General features: G+C 30.6%; 4 protein-coding genes across 4 annotated transcripts; 1 reads left to right on the top strand and 3 right to left on the bottom strand.

The window, feature by feature from the left end:
- Positions 1-1057: 1057 nt before the first annotated feature.
- On the top strand, positions 1058-5903 carry LOC112797893 (PI-PLC X domain-containing protein At5g67130). Its single transcript, XM_025841004.3, has 8 exons — positions 1058-1261; positions 1370-1492; positions 2295-2432; positions 2524-2622; positions 2746-3049; positions 3135-3358; positions 3450-3536; positions 3621-5903. Exons 1-8 carry the CDS (start codon positions 1175-1177, stop codon positions 3654-3656), a joined length of 1098 nt encoding a protein of 365 aa, XP_025696789.1. The 5' UTR covers positions 1058-1174; the 3' UTR covers positions 3657-5903.
- Positions 3813-5920, bottom strand: LOC112797892 (receptor-like protein kinase FERONIA). Its single transcript, XM_072236215.1, has 2 exons — positions 5553-5920; positions 3813-5456 (listed from the first exon to the last, which is right to left on the bottom strand). Exons 1-2 carry the CDS (start codon positions 5896-5898, stop codon positions 4009-4011), a joined length of 1794 nt encoding a protein of 597 aa, XP_072092316.1. The 5' UTR covers positions 5899-5920; the 3' UTR covers positions 3813-4008.
- Positions 5921-10379: 4459 nt separating this feature from the next.
- LOC112797891 (receptor-like protein kinase FERONIA) lies at positions 10380-13386 on the bottom strand. The gene has a single exon (XM_072236214.1). It carries the CDS (start codon positions 13195-13197, stop codon positions 11701-11703), a length of 1497 nt encoding a protein of 498 aa, XP_072092315.1. The 5' UTR covers positions 13198-13386; the 3' UTR covers positions 10380-11700.
- Positions 10540-11382, bottom strand: LOC140184265 (receptor-like protein kinase FERONIA). The gene has a single exon (XM_072234591.1). It carries the CDS (start codon positions 11380-11382, stop codon positions 10540-10542), a length of 843 nt encoding a protein of 280 aa, XP_072090692.1.
- Positions 13387-20850: the final 7464 nt, after the last annotated feature.

Below are 20850 nucleotides of genomic sequence, written 5' to 3'. Positions count from 1 at the left end.
AACAAAAAATATAAAATAAATAAAGTTTATTTTATATTACTTGACAAATAATTAGTTTATTATATTTAAAATTTATTAACTAATTACTTTGTTAAATATATTATTATATAATATAATTTTTTATCAAAATATTTGTAAAAGTAAAATTTATTTAAATGTTATATATAATACATGAAAATATTAACCTTTTTATTTAGGTATGTATTTAAAATTATATTATTTTTTTTCTAAAAAAAATAATAAAAAAAATATTTTCATGTAATATATATAATATTTTAAATAAATTATTTTTTAAAAATATTTTTATAAAAAATTATATTATATAATAATATCTTTAATAAAAATAATTAGTTAATAAATTTTGAATATAATAATCTAATTATTTATCAAGTAATATAAAATAAATTTTAATAATTTTATATTTTTATGTTACTGTTTAAAATATTATTTTAATATAATTTTTTAATATTATAAAAAAGTTTTGCATAATAATTATTTTATTAAATAAAAAATACTCATATATTTTGTATTTATATATTTTATATTTAATTATTAAAGAATAAAAGATTTTGTTGCCGTTTAGAGTATTGTGTATTAAAGTATTGCTATTTAAAGCATTTATTTATATGCTAAGATATTCTATATTTATTAGAGTCCATCAATGCTCTTGTTTTATATTAGCCTTTAATTTTCATCTAATAAAATCTAATGGCCTATATAAGTGTGGCTCATTCAATAAGCACATAATGGTTGAGCTCGTTTTAGACATACCCCCATTAAACAACACCCTTACGTTTTATTATGCTGATAATATTCCAAAGAAACACGCAAAATTCTGCCAATGTTACACGGTAGATTTCTACAAAACAATATTTATTTTGATAAAACAATTTCTTCCTCGCATAATCTCTTATTAGTATCCACATCATTCCAAATATTAAAGGTTCAAAGACCATTCCCATGATGAAGAATAATAATTTGAAGTTTTGCCATGTCAATAGGCCTATGTGGCAAGGCTTTAATGAACATTAGGCGTATATGGAAGAATATCCCAATGTCCAAATAAAATTTCCTATATAAGATTTTTATAAACATGACAATCCCATGAATTTCGTTTTCTCAGCCAACTCAATAAAACCCCATCATTGATATTATCATTGTTATTTTTCACAATATGGGTTCTCTTCTCTGCTTGCTTATGGTTATTCTCCCATCATTGTTTTACAATATTTCAGCTGCTTGTTCTAATGGAACTTGCAGGGTTTGTATTTGTATCCCTCTCACTATATATGCTGCTTTAATTTTAATTTATGAAACCTATCATGAAGTTATTTATTCAATTATTATTGCTTTGTATTGATTTTATTAGCTACTTGATGAGTGTTCATCTGATAAAGATTGTGGAAGTGGACTGTATTGTTTCTCATGTCCATTTGGGTTCACAGGCTCAAGGTGTGTCAGATCATCAATCACTAATCAATTCAAGCTCATAGTAAGTTATCTATTATTCTATATTATATCTTCACTGTTCTGGATTCATTTTAATTGTTTTTTTATTAAAATATTAGCACCGGCACACTTTTATTTATGATAAACATATACAAGGTGGTTGGCATGCATCAATGCCAACCATGGTGGTTGTGTCACTAGGGTATTGTCCTTGTGCCCAGAAATCCAGACCCTATTTTTATGTGTTTTTATTTTCACATTTTTGTTTTTTTTAATTTTGTGACAAAAAAAAATAGTAAAAATAATGAAATTATATTTTCTTTTTTTTTTATGTTTTTTACAAAATTTTAAAAACAGAAAACATTAAAAAGAAAAAAGAAAAAAGAAAAAAGAAAAAAGAAAAACACAAACCATACCATCCATTTCTCTCATGTTACATTATCCTACATTCTCTTATATTTTTGTTTTGCTGAGTTTTTAGTCAATTTTAATTTTGTATTAAGAAATGAAGAGCTATGATAAACATCTGAATCTGTTAGTGTATCGTTATCAGATCAGTCCAATCTGTTGGAAGGTTATTATGAAAAAGTCATATGTTTTGGTTTTATTTTTTTAATTTATAATATTTGTGTGTCTAAGAAAAAGTCTTATGTAGCTATGTTCATGGCCGGCTAAGCAACACAGAAACAAAACAGTAAATTCTTGAATATTTTGACCAGGAAAAAAGAAAGTAAATCCAGTGAAAGATTAATAAACAATTTATTTTATTTGCTTTTAGTCAAATAGACAAGAAAATTTGATATTATTCCATACTTAATTTTTCTTCCTTGTGTATGGATATATAGAACAATTCTCTACCGTTCAACAAATATGCATTCTTGACAACACACAATTCATATGCAATCGAAGGGGAGCCATCTCACACAGGCGTGCCACGTGTCACAGTCACCAACCAAGAAGACAATGTTACACAACAACTTAATGTGAGATATTATTGTTCACAACCATATATGTGTTATAAGCAATGTTTATAACCCTCCATTTTGTTTCATCAATATAATGATTAATTTGCAGAATGGAGTTAGAGCACTAATGCTGGATACATATGATTTTAAGGGGGATGTTTGGTTATGCCATTCATTTGGAGGCAATTGCTATGACTTCACAGCTTTTGTATGTAAATAATTCCATTTTTTTCATTTGGTCTATGCTTTCCTACCTACTTTGTTGAAGAACTTTTTAACATTCTTAATCACTACATCTGCAGCAAGATTCTAATACGTAATTAACTAGCAGGAACCTGCTATAGACACACTGAAGGAAATTGAAGCTTTTCTTTCAGCAAATCCATCAGAAATTGTCACAATTATATTGGAAGATTATGTTCATACCCCAAATGGTTTGACAAAGGTTTTCACTGATGCTGGACTAATGAAGTATTGGTTCCCTCTGAGTAGGATGCCAAAAAATGGTGGAGATTGGCCTCTTGTTAGTGACATGGTTGCCAAAAACCAAAGATTACTAGTCTTCACTTCTATCAAGTCTAAGGAACAAAGTGAAGGCATTGCATACCAGTGGAATTACATGGTTGAAAATCAGTGTAAGGGAACACGACAACGTATTATATTCAAAACTAAATGTATCTTGATATAAATTATATACAAATGTTAATCTAAATTGTGCAGATGGAGATGGTGGAATGAAAAATGGAAGCTGTCCAAACAGGGCAGAGTCATCTCCTCTTAATGACAAAAGCAAATCATTGGTGTTGGTAAACTATTTCCAAACTACTCCAATTAAGTTAATCACATGTAAAGAGAACTCTGGAGCATTAATTGGTATGCTAAAAACTTGTTATGGTGATTCTGGTAACCGTTGGGCTAATTTTGTTGCTGTTGATTTCTACAAGGTTGGTTTTTGTTTTCAAATGTATTGGCAGCTAAATCATCAAATCATCATCATGAGAATAATACTCATAATCTCATATTGTTATTATGCAGAGAAGTGAGGGAGGAGGTTCTTTTCAAGCAGTGGACACTCTCAATGGGAAGCTATTGTGTGGATGTGATGATGTTCATGCATGTCAGGTAAAGCTTTTCTTGACTTATTATAAGAAACAGAAAAATATTACTATGGAGCTAGTAAAACTAATTCTGATTCTTTGTTTGCAGAGTGGATCAACTTCACAAGCTTGTTCATCAACATAGAAAGCAGAATGATTGTTGGCTAGTGCATAGTGTTGTCAATTTACATTTAATTCATTTCAAATCATTATTGCTTGCAACTGTAATTGGATATTTGGATCACACACTACAACTTTGGAGAAAAGTTGTATATACCAATACTTGTTTTGATATGCTGAGTTATCTGAAAGTTTTTCATCTAGCTACTATGATCTTGGTGAAAAAACCTCAACAGTCAACACTGTCATCAACATAATTATTTACAAGCACATAAATAAATTAACCATAAGGTACAAAAATGCATGTCACTGTGGGACACTCTTGCTGATATATATAACAAAACATATTAGCATGTGGTCAAAAGATGACACAAGCATCAGTCTTCTGATCTTAGTTGAAGCTGCAAGGCAAGTTCAAGTCCCTCCACCACTTGTCCCATTGATGGTCTCTGATTTCCTTCATGAACAACACAATTCAGTGCCATCTCAACAAACTTGCCCAAACATTCTTGGACAATCTTGCCCCTAATAAACGGATCAACCATTTGGTCAATGGCATGGGGTCCCTCACTTTGGCATGACCTTGCCCATTCCACAAGGCACCTCTTTGGTCCCTCAACTTTTCTAAGCAAAGGTGCCCTACCACACAACACCTCAAGCAACACCACACCAAAAGAATACACATCAGATTTATGAGTCAACCTCTTAGTCTTTGAGTATTCAGGGTCTAAATATCCAAGACTACCCTTAACCTCTGTGCTAACATGAAACTTTGACTCCCCATTTGGTCCAATTTTGGACAACCCAAAATCAGAAACCTTAGCCACCCATTCCTCATCCAACAAGATATTTGATGTCTTCACATCACGATGAATGATCTTGAATTTTGCTCCACTGTGGAGATATTCCAATCCTAGCCCTGCCCCTATGCATATCTTAAGTCTTTGCTTCCATGAAAGAGGTGCATTACAGGTCCCATACAGATGATCCCGGAGGGTCCCATTCGCCATGAAATCATAGACGATTATCATGTCGTCTTCGTCGTTGCAATAACCAATCAAAGGCACCAAATGAGGGTGGCTAAGTTGAGACAACATTTCAACCTCGTTCTTGAACTCTTGAACACCTTGCACACCATTTTCAGGGATGAAGCGCTTGATGGCGATAGGCTTCGTGCCATCATCGATATAGCCTTTGTAAACTTTGCCAAAACCTCCAACACCAACAACAAAGATGTCATCGAAGTTGATGGTGGCTGCACTTATCTCAATGATTGAGAAGCAACGACATGAGTTCCCTGAGGCCAGTGTTATTGATGATTTTCTTGAATTTGTTGTCTCTTCATAGATCAATTCCATCTTGGCCTTGTGCTTCATTCTAGAGTTTCTCCAAACCCAGATACATAAGAGGAAAATAGAAGACATCGAAATGAAAACAGAAACTGCAATGACACAGTAAAGAACAACACCAGATATTGCAGGCTTTTGTGGCTGCGATGGTGGTGGTTGTGCTGATGGTGAACAATTCATGCATGACTCTTCATCATGAACTACCTCAGAAAATCTGAACCTTGATTTCTTTTGCTTGTTGCATTGATCATGGTACTTGAACAAAGACATGACCTCAATCCCATTAACAAAGGCATAAGAATCTTTATGAGTGGTGTTTGGGATGAAGGTCAAGGTTAGATTCTGACCTGGTTCAACTTTTATGCAGTGCTTATACTCAATAAGCAGAATCTTGTTTGGATCACTATTATGATGATGATCTTGTTGTTCTTGAGCAGCACTTGAAGCGTTGAAGTCCTTGAGAAGAGTATAAGGTCCTGCTTTCACAGAAAACATGGACTTAGAAGGATGGAAATTGGGGTATGAAGCAGGGTTGAAGTGAAGCTTAATGAACTTGTGACCAGGAGTGACACCATGAAATGAATATGTGAATTCATAGCGAGAGATTCTTGCTGTGCCATAAGGATGATCATGATGAGGAGTAGTAACAGATATTGAAGATTGATTCTTCTGTGGTGATGATTCTAAGACAGAAAAATGTTTCGAATTGGTAGTGTCTCCAATCCAAGATCGGTTATTAGCTACAATAAAATTTGATGATTCAGAGGAAGAGCCACAGTTGATTGCTAAATCTTCTATACGAGAGTAGGAGTATATAGGTTTGATGAAATAGTATTGTTGGTGAAGAACTAATAAGAATAACAATAATATCATGTTTGATGATTTATAAACATGGAAATGGATGAAAAAATAGTTCATGATTATTGAGTAGTACACCAACAAAAATGCAGAAAAATTTAATCATTGTATTGTATTTATGGCAAGACGACAACATGCAGAACACGTAAGAAAGGTAACGGTGACATCAACCAACGATCAACGGTTACTGGTTTGTACTACTATTATTGCCGTGTATGTTTAATGCGACTATTTCAATGTATAATATTCCAAAGCATGGAACATTTTCCACCGTTCACACTTCACACCAGACCTTTTCTTCTAAGAAATGTCAGTGTAAGTGTGTGTAACATATAACCAACCATATGTCTCCCAAGGTGATGCATGACAGAAGTTGAGTAGTATTATATCACCAAATTTATATAAATTTCAGAGTTCTGTGTGGAAGATCATGAACTGTTATGCTTATTAATCACAGGCCCTACTTATTAAAATGAAGTCATGTATGAAAGTACGTGATCGTTGTTTCCCTTGTTAAACTAGAAATTTTCTTTTCAAATTAAATTTATGAGTAAGAGAAAAAAAATTATTTTGCCCATTAATTAACGTTTCAGGAAGGAGTTTCGTCGTTTATCTTAACAAACAACAACGACAACTTCGTTCCAGGGAGACAAAAACTTAGAATAACCTGAGGGGGTAATAAGAGCACCGGAGGATTCAACGTAGAAATTAGAAAAACAAGCGTAAAGCTCCAAAACATCACTTTCATTGAATTGTGTTGGATTTTCCATTTTGTGATTCAAAAATGAGGTGCTTCACTGTTTCATATTTTTTTATTTTTTAAATAATTGTGAATACTAAAAGATAAAAACTCCTGCACGGTTATTTTCATATAAAATTAATCAGTAAAAATTATTAAATAATAATTTAATTAAATATATTAAATTATTTAATAATTCTTAACATCTTCAAATAACGCATAGGAGCGAAAAGGCTAAAAAAAGTACAACCTCAAAAAGCACCCAAACAAATGAAAGAAGACCACACCGTTTTTTTTTTTCACTCTCCCTGGTCCATTTCGTTAGAATGCAAGTATGTCTCGTACCACTTCGGTCATAGCTTTCTATACACCTTAAATACAGTCTCTTCAAAATTCAAATAACGCTCAGGATCAGAGCGGAACAAACAAATAAATTGAAGGGAAAAAAGAAGATTATACATCTTTAACAGGATAATTCGGGATATTTCAAATTAGCAATGTACATGGGTCGAGTTAAATCGGGTTTGGCTTAACTTAGACCCAATCTGAAATATAGATCGGACCTAATTTTTAGACCCTAATCCGATTTTAAATTCGATAAAACCTATACACCTTTAGGCCGGGTGAAAATCGGATGAAAACCGTATAAAAATCGGATCTTTAGCATGTAAAAATCACTTAATCTCTAATCATGATTTCACAATTCACATAGTAAAATTCACTTTAAAAAATATAACAAGAACCAACCCTTTTCTAAAATTAAAGCATAACCATAATCAGTACTAATATTGTCTAATAACACCAAATATTTAAATCAATACAAATAACACAATATTTTGCATTAGTCTAAAGTCTTATGCATTTTAAACATAAAACACTAACTTATAAGACTAATAATATAAAATATTAAAGTTTACAATATTTAAATTTCACATAAAAATAGTCATCATCCATCACTAATAACACAAAATATTAATTGTGTATGATGATCGATCATCGGACCGAGTTCGGGTGACTCGAGCTATGGCCCGGATCCGACCCAAAATAATGACTGAGTTTATTTTTGAGACATTTACCTATCTCTAGACCCGATAAAATCACACTAAATTAGCTCCTAAAATGTTCGAAGTCGGACCAGATTTTCAGGCCGGACTGGCCGGACCATGTACACCCTACTTCAAATAACTTATGACTCGTTTAAAAGAATTTTTCACCTTTATCCAGCTACTATTTTAGTTATAAAAACTTTTTTTAGTTGTTATGTTACAGTATTTTTTTAACTGGATAAATTAAAAATTAATTTACCAAAAATTTAAATTTTACTTAAAAAATTATTATTATTTTATAAATTATTATATACATGAAGTGAAATTAAAATTTCTATTAATTAAATAAACGAATGAAATAATTACTTGAATAACTCTAGTTAGTTTAATTTAATTATAAACCTTTTAAAAGCAATAGCTAATGGATAATTTAATTGGACATTTTAGTATGATAATTAATTAAAAATATTTGTATAATTTTTTGTATTTATATTACATTCAAATTAATTCTTAATTTTTTATATTTTTAAATTTTAAATATGTTGTTGAATGATAAGATTAAGTTAAATTACATTGCTAAAGAAAAATATTCATGGTTCCTATATATGTGCAAAAATGTAAAATATTTACTTATTAACATGGGCGAAGCTAGGTGGTGGGAAAGGGGGGCGATGACCCCCCCTAATTTTAATTTTTTACATGTAAATTATATGTAAATTTTAGTTTAGCCCCCCCTTAAAATTTTATTTTAGTCTTAGTTTATTGGATAAATATTTTTGGCCCCCCTCTAATATTTTATCTAGCTCCGCCCCTGTTTATTAAAAAAATATACAAAAAAAATCTTAAAAAATGTATTATGCACATAAAAGGTATGGGGAAAAGACTTGGAAAAGTCCTTGCCTAACATATATAATTGTTACTTAGATTATTTTTTTAATCAATTGTAGATGTATGTTTACTTGTTATAATATTTTTTATAGTGGGAGTTAGAAGTGTATTAACAATTTTTGGGCAGCACCAAACACTAACAATATATAGAGTTAATTTGTAACAATGGAGTAATTTCCCATGGTATAAAATTAGGGTGTAAAATTTTCAATTACTAATGTCAATCAAACTGTGTAACATAACATCTCTAATTCATTGCTGCATTTCCGCGACCCATATCTCTTCAAGAGCTTTGAGTGCGGTTTGAGGATACGAGTCAAAACTCCAGCAGGAACCACATTAGCCATCTGGACACCAGTTAGTTGAGTTATTACACCTTAAATATGAGTCAAAATATTTGTATAATTTTTAGTATTCATATTATATTCAAATTAATTCTTAATTTTTTTATATTTTTAAATTAAATATGTTGTTGAATGATAAGATTAAGTTAAATTACATTGCTAAAGAAAAATATTCATGGTTCTTATATGTGCAAAAATGTAAAATAATTACTTGCATTGTTAAAAAAATATTCAAAACATATCTTAAAAAATGTATTATGCGCATGGAAAGCATGGAGAAAAGACTTGGGGAAGTCGTTGCTTAACATATATAATTGTTAGCTAGATTATTTTTTTAAATAAGTACATGGTATTATAGTTGTCAGAATCGAACTGATAATCGAACCGGTCAAGGATAATTGGGTTACTAGTTTAACTGGTGAGTTATTGGTTCAACCAGTTGACTCGATACTATGTAAATAAAAAATAAAAATAGTGAAATTTAAAATTATAATTTAAAATATATATTTTTACTAATATTTTAAGAATATCAAGCTATTCTAAAATAATATGGACCAGAAACAATAAGTATTTTGTTATTTTTACTCTATCATAAATATTTTTATTTTGTTTTTATATTAAAATAATTATTATTTTTAAATTTCAATAATTTATTAATTAGTTTATATCTATTATATTATTATATACTACAAGTATTTATTAAAAAATAATATTAATAGATATTATATAATTATAAAAAAATAAATAAATTTATAATTATTTTTAAATAAAATATAATTAATTTAAGAATAAGTGAGTTTATAACTAAATTTAAAATAAATTAGGTAGAAGTAAATTATTTGATAAAACATATGTATAAATATTATAATTTGCACAAATATTAATAAAAATCATCACAACCTGATGGCTGTGAATAGGGTTATTTTTCCAAGGGGTGAGGGATTCGAACTCAATTTCTAACGTTTTGGTCCTTTTCATAGTTGGCTAATTTTATTGCTGTTGATTTCTATATGTCAAATTTAATCTCTTCCTTGTTAAATTTATTGTGCGCTATATATACTATATAGCATCAATCAAGCATCATGCATGAGAATAGTAGTAGTAATGGTTAATAAGGTTATTATGCAGTGGAGTGAGGGAGAAGGGTTATAGGCTAGAGCCACTTCACACCTTTGCTTGTTCATCATCATAGAAATCAGAATGCCAATCAAGGGCAATGATTGTTGTCAATTTACAGTCAATTAATTTGAAACCATTATTATTGCTTGCAATTCACCTTTAGACAAATAATGGTGTTAAGCTGAGTTCCCAGACCCATAAATTGCAACTGGAAGCACTAATATGAATATAGATACACAGTTAATATATATATTAAGGCAGGGCTACCAATGATGAGAAAATTATTGGATACCGATACAATCATTCTGCAATCTAAAGGGCTTTGCTGAATACTTTTGATTAATTATAGAATAACGCTATATATATATATATATATATATATATATATATATATATATATATATATATGAGATTCAAACATATACATTAATGTCCATTCAAGCAGTTGAAATTAAGAGAAGATAAATGTGTAGCGATTTATTAAGATCTTATTAATACATTGATATCTAGCTCAAGCCTGCACATTACATTTCTCTTTAACCTGCATTAATATCTTAAATCCTAATCACCGTCCTTTAGGGTTCCCAATCTCAGAGAAAACATTCTCAGACATTAACCATTGTGTTTCCCTACTACTCTCAGTGCTAGTAATTGTGGTAGTTGTTGTCATGTTCACTCCACTATTCTTACTATTATTATCCCAAGCATGACCTCCATCACTTATGCTGCTACTACTAAACACCTCAGAACTCCCACCTCCAATGGATGAATTCTCTTGAAGCTGCAGAACAAACTCAAGCACCCCAACGACGTCGTTCATTGAAGGCCTTTGAGTCCCATCATCACGCAAACAACTCATGGCAAGATCACCAAACTTTTTCAAGCACTCAGATGAAATCTCACGCTTCAATTTAGGGTCCACAATCTTACCAAGGCTGCCCGCATCATAGCACCGCCTCGCCCAATCAACAAGCGACACCTGTTCCTTCTCCACGTTACGCAGCAACGGCGCCCTCCCACACAGCACCTCTAACAGCACCACGCCAAAAGAGTACACGTCAGACTTCTCTGTCAAACGCTGTCGTTTATAATACTCGGGGTCTAAATACCCCACACTCCCTTTGACTAGCGTGCTGACGTGTGTTGCGGTTGTACCCGTAGGACCAACTCTCGATAACCCGAAATCGGAAACCTTGGCAACCCACCTCTCATCCAACAAGATGTTAGTACTCTTGACGTCGCGGTGAATGATCATGTGCTTCGCGCCTGTATGGAGGTAATGCAACCCACGCGCAGCTCCTATGCATATCTCAAGTCTCTGCTTCCAAGAAAGCGAAGGATTATCGCTGGTGTTGTACAGATGATCCCGCAAGGTGCCACGTGTCATGAAATCGTAGACCAGGATCATCTCGTTTCTCTCGCAGCAGTAGCCAATGAGGGACACCAGGTGAAGATGGCGAAGCTGAGAGAGCATCTCGATCTCGTTGAGGAACTCGTTTACACCTTGCTGAGAACCAGGTTTGAGCCTCTTGATGGCCACGGGTGTTGCACCGTCGTCGATGTACCCTTTGTACACGTTCCCGAACCCTCCGGCACCGATCACGAAGAGTTCGTCGAAGTTGTTGGTGGCGGTTCTGATTTCTTCAATCGAGAAGTGGCGGCAGAGATTCGTGGGAAGCTGAGAAGATCCCTCTGATTTGTGCTTCGAACTATTGTAATAATCACCCTAGCCGCTTTTCCTCCTCCAGCGTTTCATGAGGAAGAAAACCGAAACGACTATAACTAACAGCAAAACAGCACCTGAAACTGCACCTGCCACAGCTGCAGTAGGGGTATTATTCTTGCTGCTGAAAACCTCTGGTTTGCCGGAAGGTGCTTTGGGAGGTGGATCAGGGTTAGGTCCTGCCAGGTTACCGTACGAGTCGTTGATTTTGAAGAGTTCGAGTCCGTTAAGAACTGCATCAACGTAACCAGTACGTGGACTAGGATGCATTTTCAGTGAGATATTGGCGTTTTTCTGATTATCTGAAGGAACAATGACTGCATAATCTTTGACAATAGGCACACCTCTTTGTCCATTAGTCCACATGAGAACATCAGCGTGATCATCAGCCATCTGATCCTGTATATAGATGTAGAATACCCTGTCACCGGGGATTTGAATCACGGGATCAAGCTCACAGAAGTGAAGCCTGAGCATGTAGGTGAAGCCAGAATCAACTGGAAGCTCCCATGTGAGATTGAAGCTCCAGTTGACTGTGGTGTTTTCCCTCATCATGTGCCGTAGAGTTCGGTAGACAAGGTCGGGTGCTGTGTAATTAGGGATCAAACTGAAGTTGAGCTTTGTAATTTCCCCGAATTCAGAGGCAACTTCGCCTGGCGAAGTTTTGTAGTCTTCATCTACCACCCATGATCTCAACATGCCAGTGTCACCGGAAGGTGATATTATCCTATCTCCGACGTTGAACCGGTACTTGGTCTCAAGTGCTGAGTTGTTCTCTAGGCGGTACGGGGTTGTGGACCCAAGAAGCCGCAACGCTTTGTTGTCGTCATCGTTAGGGTTAGTGTGGTAGAGATAAGGCGGCATTGAAACCACTTCGATTCCGTTGATGAAAGCATAGTATGTAGTGGCGTTGATAGGTGTGCTTGGAATGAAGCTCAGGTTGAGTGTGTGATCACCGTCTTGGACATAGACGGAGTACTCTCTGAAGAAGGTATCGGAAGCTTGGTCATCATCAGCATCAGCGTAGAGGGAGGCATTGAAGTCTTTGAGGAGTGTGTAATCACCTGATTTGACTGAGAAGTAGGCTTTGGTAGGGTCAAAGTTTTGGTAGGAAGTTGGGTTGAAGAAGAGGCGGATGAACTTTTGGCCTGGGGTGGCGACAGGGAATGAGTATGTGAACTGGGAATACGAGACGCGCGCTGAGGTGTAAGGGCCCTGAATGATGGTTGGTATGAGTGCGTTAACAGCAACCGACGATGATGATGATGTTGTCTTGTTTTGGGTTTCTAGCAAGAGTTTGGTGTTGATGTCTGAAGTCCAGTTGCGACCATCGAAGGTGAAGTTGTTGGAGGAGCCACAACTGATGCTATACACATCAGTAGGGTTGTAAATTTGGTCTGCTGCTATGATGATAACGAAAAAAGGGAGGCATGTAAAAAGGAGGAAGAGATCAGGGGTGCTGGTGGTCCTTAAACCAACCCGCCGCCGTGTGGTGGTCATGTATGTATACCCAAGTATTAGAATTTAGACATGTATATGGCAAAACTTAGCTTGGTTGAAGATTAAGTTGGGTTAATAATGCACTCATCATATACACGATCTGTTTTACTTGTTTGGTTGTGAACTTATGATCGATGTTTGTTGTTTTTGGGAAACCAATCGTTCATGTCTATCTAATGGACACATACAAGTCAAGTCTTTTCTTTTTTAAAAATATAGATGAGAATATTAAATAGTATGAATATATATATAGGATGTACGTAGATAATTATATTTATATATTAATTTTAATTGGATGATTATTTTTATTTTTTAATAATAGCTAGATGTTTAATTCATTAATTGTGTAGATGATTATTTTAATGTTAAGATTTAGAAAGTATTTTTTTTATTTTATTGGATCAATTTTAGAATCTATTAATCATATTACTTATATAAGTCATTGTCTACCTAACAAAAATTTTTTTTTTCTTGGAATAGAAGTATGTTTTTTTTATTAATATTAGTTAATATTTTAAATTAATTTTTTATTTAAATATTATTAGTATTAAAATTTAAAATATTGATCAAACATTAACAAAGAATAATAGAATTGATCTTTTTTTCTTTTTTAGGCTAATTTAATCACCCTACTAAGAAATATTTAGTGTTGTACATTTTCACTTTCCACAAATTTTTATTATTAATTCAGTCTCTATTTTTTATTTTATTCGAAATTATAAATTTTACTTAAAAAAATCAGGTAACAACTAAAATTTTGTTGAAAATTTAAAGCATGTTGTAAAGGATTTTCTAAAGATTAATTTGGTTGTTACTCCGTATTTAATTGTAATTGCCATGCACAATAAGTCCACACATTATGCTTGTGTCATTATTGTTTCTTTTTGTATGACTAGTAGTGGTATATAATATGATTTTTTAAGTTGAATTAATAAAAGTATGGATCTCAAATATTTTGTGTGAATTTTATATATTTCCTCGCAAAACAATCTACATATTTATTAATTCAATTTACAATTCTTAGACGATTTTCAGTTGTTAAAATATCATCCATATATATCTGACATCTTTGTATTATTGTATGCAATATGAGAAAATTTCATTTCATTTCATTTCTAGCTACTACGGGATAAAGCTTTCTTATAATAATCGTTAGTTGGTGACTTTTTTTTCTTTATTTGTAAATAACAGGTTGATGATGAAAGGGAATTTAAGATTAAAAATAAAACTGTCTGATGACTATAATCTTTTCTTTTTGGTCTACATATATAGATTACTATAGTTTTTGTTTGTTGTAATGATGATGATGGGATTATTCTTTTATTTAACAAGCATTATTGTACTTTTGTTCAGTTCAAAATTATTATAAAAGTTTAATTAATGCTCTTAACAATTAATTTTTTAAAAATATATAAATTGAAATTTTTAATATATTTATTGAAATAAAAAATTAAAATATTTTATTAAATAATAATAACTTTAATATATATTTTTAAAAATATATATTAAAGTTATTATTATTTAATAAAATATTGATTGGCAATAGGTAAAACAGAGGCATGAAGGTGTACACAATCAAAGGAAAAAAAATGGAAGATAATTTAAAAACTTATGTTTTTTTCACATCACACTTTTTGTTATAATTTTTTATACAATGAAAGATAATTTTTTAATTTTTTTATCAATTATTTGTAATATAAAAAAAGGAAAGGCTGCAAAAATATACATAAAAGTAATCTATGTAGATTTTTTTAAAATAAAATAAAAAAGCTCAATTTTTTCTTTCGATTAGAGAATAAATAAATGTTACTGCGAATATATAAATGTTACCATGCATAGTAAACGCTAATTCATGAAAATTATTTCAATTATTTTTTGAAGCTTTAGCCTTATTGACCTAATAGTAGTTAGGAACTTCCAATTAAATGTATAGAAATTAATTAATGAATGCCCAAATAGTAAATACACTAGATAAGAAAACAAAAATAAGAAACTTTAGTGATCATATCAATGTATACAAAATTTAAAAAATGTATATTATATTTTCTATTATAACATATTAGTTTTAGAAAAAAATTATATGCACACCAAAAATTAATTACTATAAATTTATATAAAAATATATATGTTGTCAATTATTTTTAAATATATTTAATTTTGTACTATTGATTAATTTAATGAGTGATTTTAGTATATATGTAGGATACTTATTATTTATAACATCTCTAAAAAAAATATTAGAGGCCAACATTTTTTATTAGTATTAGTCAATATCTAGTCAACATCTTATTTATATACTATTAGAATTTACAATTTAAAATTTAGAATCTAAAATTTAATATTTGAAATTTAGAGTATTCATTAAGTATTAACTAAAAGCTAATAAATTTTGTTGATTACTTAGTATTTTTTTTTACGGTTCCGCTATGTTATCAACAGCATATCTGTCAATTTCTGCCGATTTTTATTTATAATTGTGTTTCATGAAAGTGTGTTCGTGGATGTGTTTAATAAAAATGTCTTTTTTATAACTATGTTTAAATAGAAGTGTCTTTATAGATATATTTTCTGGATGTGTCTCTTTATATATGTATTTAAAATATATTAATTATTAAACACATCTACGAATACACTTTCATGAAACACAAATATAAATAAGAGTTGGCAGAAATTGGCAGAGAATATGTTAGTACCCTATACTTTTCCTTTTTTTTATGTGGACAACCTATTATATGTGTGTGTGTTTTTTTTTTTCCAATCTCTATCAAAAGTAACAGATGCCCAAAGGAATCATACAAAACGGGGATCACCCAACTCCACCAAGGTCCAAGGCCACCACCCAAAGGGTATGACAGAAGAAACCAATAAATAACTATTCTTAAGGAGAAGAAATAGCTCTAGAACATTTTTATGTTGTGACTTTACTTGTGTAAATTGGTATGTCTTTGGACTATGACTTAATGAGACATATGCAGTGTTTACGAAAATTGAAAGAAGTTTGTTGGGCAGGAAGAACATCATCCTTATTTGGAGTCGTATGGATGTGAATGTTCGCTGCCATATTGAATATTTGTTCATGAAATTAATTAACGACGTCTTGTTATTCCATCGGTAGGCGTTGTGTTGTTGATGTTTTCTTCACTAGACCAATTAGTTCATTAATCCAATAATAATAATAATAATAATAATAATAATGATAATAATAATAATATTTGAAAAAATTTAGGAACTAACACTTTTATTAAAATTTGGTCAGTATTTAACCAACAAAAAAAATGAGTAATTTTATATTATTAAATATAATTTTATATCATTAAAAATACTATTAATGACTAATTAATGGTTACAAATTACAAAATATACTTCTTCACTAATAATTAAAGGGTCACATGCATGAAAATTGAAAGGAATTTTGCATAAAAAATTTCAAATCTAACTAATATAAATTATTTTTTAATAACTTGTTTAATAGGCTCCTAGCTAATAGCTATATGCGTTTGTCGTGTTGCCGCCTCACATCTCTATGATTTGCTGTTGGCGAAGCTTAACGAGTCTCATCATTCATCAACAAGGTTCACTACCTTTTAATTATTGGCTTGCAATTGGAAATTATAAAAACAAGTCTCTTTTTAGTGAATAATGAATTATGGACGTAAGTTTATACCACTTTTGTTCTATTTGTATTTTTCAAAATTCAAAAATACCTTTTTTTTTTTTCCTTTTCGCTTTTTATTTAACTTCTTTAAAATAGAAGGTAGGGTAGATAAACAAAAACAAGATAATATATCATTTTTTAAAAAAAAAATCCAATAATTGAAGCAGGGCAGAGCTACATATAACAAAACGGGACAATGGCCCTTCTTAAACTTCAAATTTTCTTTATAATTGTGTATAAATTTTATTTTAGCCTCTCTTAAAAATTTTATTTCATTCTTTTTTTTATTACAAGATTAATTTTTACCTCTCCTTCAACTTTAACCTAGCTTCGCCCTCAATTGAAGCGTATATACGACCGGTAAGGTGATAATGATTAAGCATTTGTTTTCACTGGCCAAAAGAGGTTTTATATATAATAATATTACATAAAAGATATCAGTTCATCACTAGTTAACTCTTCACTTATTTTTTACTGAAAGTGTTAGTTGTTTAGGATTCTCTTATATTATAATTTTAAGTTTAAATATTACACCCAATTTTCAGATCAAATTTTTATGTAATTACTGTAATTATAAGGGTAAATAAAAAGTTATAAAGAACACTTCTATTTGGAACGAAGAGCTATAAGAAAACATAGAAAAACAACTTGTTATACAGTGGAGAATGGATAAGCATACATGGGTGTATGTCGTGGTGTAAATACAAATTGTAATCCAATAAAAAAAATAAAAATAAAAATAAAAAGCAGATCATTTTGTAACTTGTCTACCTAATATTATCACACCATGTATGTGCAAAATTACTTTACATTTATTTAAAGATTTTCAAAAATCAAACAAAACCGATGATATATAATTGCATTAATCAAATTTCTTTGATAAAAATTGTTCTTTCTCAAACCCTAACTCAACTAATAATCTATTATGCTGATGGTGGATTGGTGGTCTTGGTAGGAACGGATCTAGAAAAGTTGAAAAGGTGGGTGGCAACGTTGATACATAATATCCTTCTTTTTATCTAAAACACTTAAAAGAAAAGGAAACTAGAAATTAAAAAAAAAAACATCTTTCCAAAATTAAGGCTGTGTTTGTTTATAAAAATAAAATACTGAGATACACAATCGTGTTTGATAAATGAGACATGAATAATAGAAACATTGTATCTAAAAATATTGAATTAGTGTATTTTGTATTCATCCAAGAAGGACATAAAAACACTAACAAGGAACACAATATATTTTTTATTTTTTTTATTATTCTTATTAATTTTTTATAATTATATTTTTTATAATTATATTTTTTATTGTTATATTTTTTTCAAATTTTTTAAATAAAAAAAATAAAAATAATCAAATTTTCATAATTTATTCTATTTTATCGTCAAACAAAATATAAAAACACCAAATTCTGTGTCTCTATTCTTTATGTCTAGTTCTCAATGTTTTATCAAAAACAAACGCACCCTAATTTCTGCAACAAATATTTTCCGGCACAATCTATTCATAAAAGCTCATTGAATTGTCATTATATAATTAATTAAGTATTAAAAAATATAATATATAAAAAGGTCATCAAGAGCTAGAGATAAACTAATTCTAACCATGTTTTGTGATGAGCATGCTACAAAAATTGATACAAACTAATGTGGCAACCACCAAAAGTAATATAATATTTGTACAGGACACATATATACATTATAAGGCATAGTCGGTGTTATATATATATATATATATATATATATATATATATATATATATATATATATATATATATATATATATAGCAGGGGTGGATGTTGATCTTGTTCACTATATACTCAACTTTTGAGCCAAAAGTATTTATCTTATTAATTACTTGAATTTCTTTTTGTAGCAAATAGTGATAATGAAGAAGCAAGGAAAATCATCACCAAGAAGTGGGGTGGGGATGATGATGATCATCATTATTCTTGTACTCGCACATCTTAGTATTGCCGCCATTGCTACCTCAGCTAATAATAATAATGGCACCATAATAAGCACCCACTTCCAGCGCAGAGTGCTGGCACAAGTCCAATCCAAGACTCAGCAAACATTCAATCCCAAGAACGCTGCCTTTAAAGCTTCCAAGAGCGGCCTTTACTACTATGGCTCTTCGCCCAAAAACCCAGCCGGGGGATCAAGTCATTGCAATCCCTACAACCAATGCAGATCATCATGAATATATATCTTTACTATAATATTCTGTTCTCACTATAATACCTTCGAATTCTATATGTTAAATGTGTATTCTTCACTTGTGCATTATGGGATATTGATACTTTGTTGATTTTTCATCTTCTGTTTTATTCTCAGTAATACGTTTGAATCATGTAATCATAATTCTGGCTTACATTTACCAATAACAACAACCCTTCTCCAACAGAAAAGAAAGAAATATTCCTGTGGTCTTGTCAATTTGTGTTCATGATTTATATATATAACACCAATAAGAGAAATCGCGTTTGTACTATTTTTTATGTACATTTTTTTTGTATGTTTTTCACAGTATAGAAAACATTTTTATTTTTATTTTTTATCAATCATTTTTAATACTAAAAATAAAAATATACAAAATTATACATATAACATTACTCTTACCTAAAATTACACTAGGTAACAATCTTTATTATGAATAATGTTACACATCTAAGTGTTTTTATTAATCAAAATTAATTAAATTAATTTAACATTAACAAAAATTAGTTATCAATAACATTATTTCAAATCTTATTTTTTAATTTGGTTGGACTTGATTTATAAAAAAATTTAGATGTATTAGCATTACACTAATATCACTACACACATGAATGCTTCAACGGCTTTACTTGACAGCTCTCTAGATCTGTAATAGTTGGTGAGTATTATCAAACACTGTACCGTCACGGGTTCAATATAAATATTCATTCGATTCGTCCTGTATATAGTGGCATCTTTATATAGAATGATGAAGTTATTCCTTTCACAAGTGTTTCTTATTGCACTACTTCTGGTGACTAGTTGTTATTGCTGCTAATTACCACATTGGTTCAAGCTAAGCTACATGCTCAGTTCATGTTATATATACTAGTGTGTAACTAACTCTAAGAACCAAGCTCAATGCTACATGCTAGTAATTGCTGGCACGACCATCCTATACCTTGTTGTATTCTGATCTGCATTTCTTTACTTTCTATGTCTTTCTTGTTAACTGTTACCGTCTCTGGTTGTATATATCTTTTTACATACCTACTTCGCCAGTAAATCAGTAAAGATGTTAGGCCTTGATGCAGTCAAGTATGGATCCATTATCCATTCAACTATTTAAGAGAGATGATATTTGTATCATTTTTTATATATTTTAAAATGTATTTTTTAAATGCACATTTATAATTCTCCTTAAGTCCTTATTAATTTTAATAAAAAAAATATATACCAAACCTAGAGTAGTACGTACGGTACAGATACGATTGTTAACATTTGAAACTAAAGAAGATTCTCCTTAACATTATTCAACAAAATATAAGAAAAAATTGCAAAAGCTTAGGTGTTAAAAGATATATATATATATATATATATATATATATATAAAGAAAAAATTGCAAAAGCTTAGGTGTTAAAAGATATATATATATATATATATATATATATATATATATGCACCTACATTCAAATGAAGATGCTTTGGGCACTTGCTTAATAGTAGATTGATATCTCTTAATATTCCTCATTCCTTATCCTTTGGATATAATCAGTATCCTAGTTCATATTTTGCACATATTTTATCGTGGATAAAGATACCTGTTTCTAGACTTTACAAAATTAACATGTTACACTCTCTATTTAAAATTAATAAAGAAAGTCTTTTGACTATGCTTGAACCAATAGTGTTAAGTTCAGATATAATGCAGTTAATCAAATCTATCCTTAGCCCCTGGCTTACCTAAACTGCTGTTAGCATGTTAGTAGAAGGTACATTTAAACGAAGATACTAAAAATAT

This window comes from Arachis hypogaea, chromosome 4 (genome assembly GCF_003086295.3).
Source record: "Arachis hypogaea cultivar Tifrunner chromosome 4, arahy.Tifrunner.gnm2.J5K5, whole genome shotgun sequence".
Taxonomy (NCBI): domain Eukaryota; kingdom Viridiplantae; phylum Streptophyta; class Magnoliopsida; order Fabales; family Fabaceae; genus Arachis; species Arachis hypogaea.
Note: the sequence above shows the minus strand (reverse complement) of the source record. Positions and strands in the feature narration are given on the sequence as shown.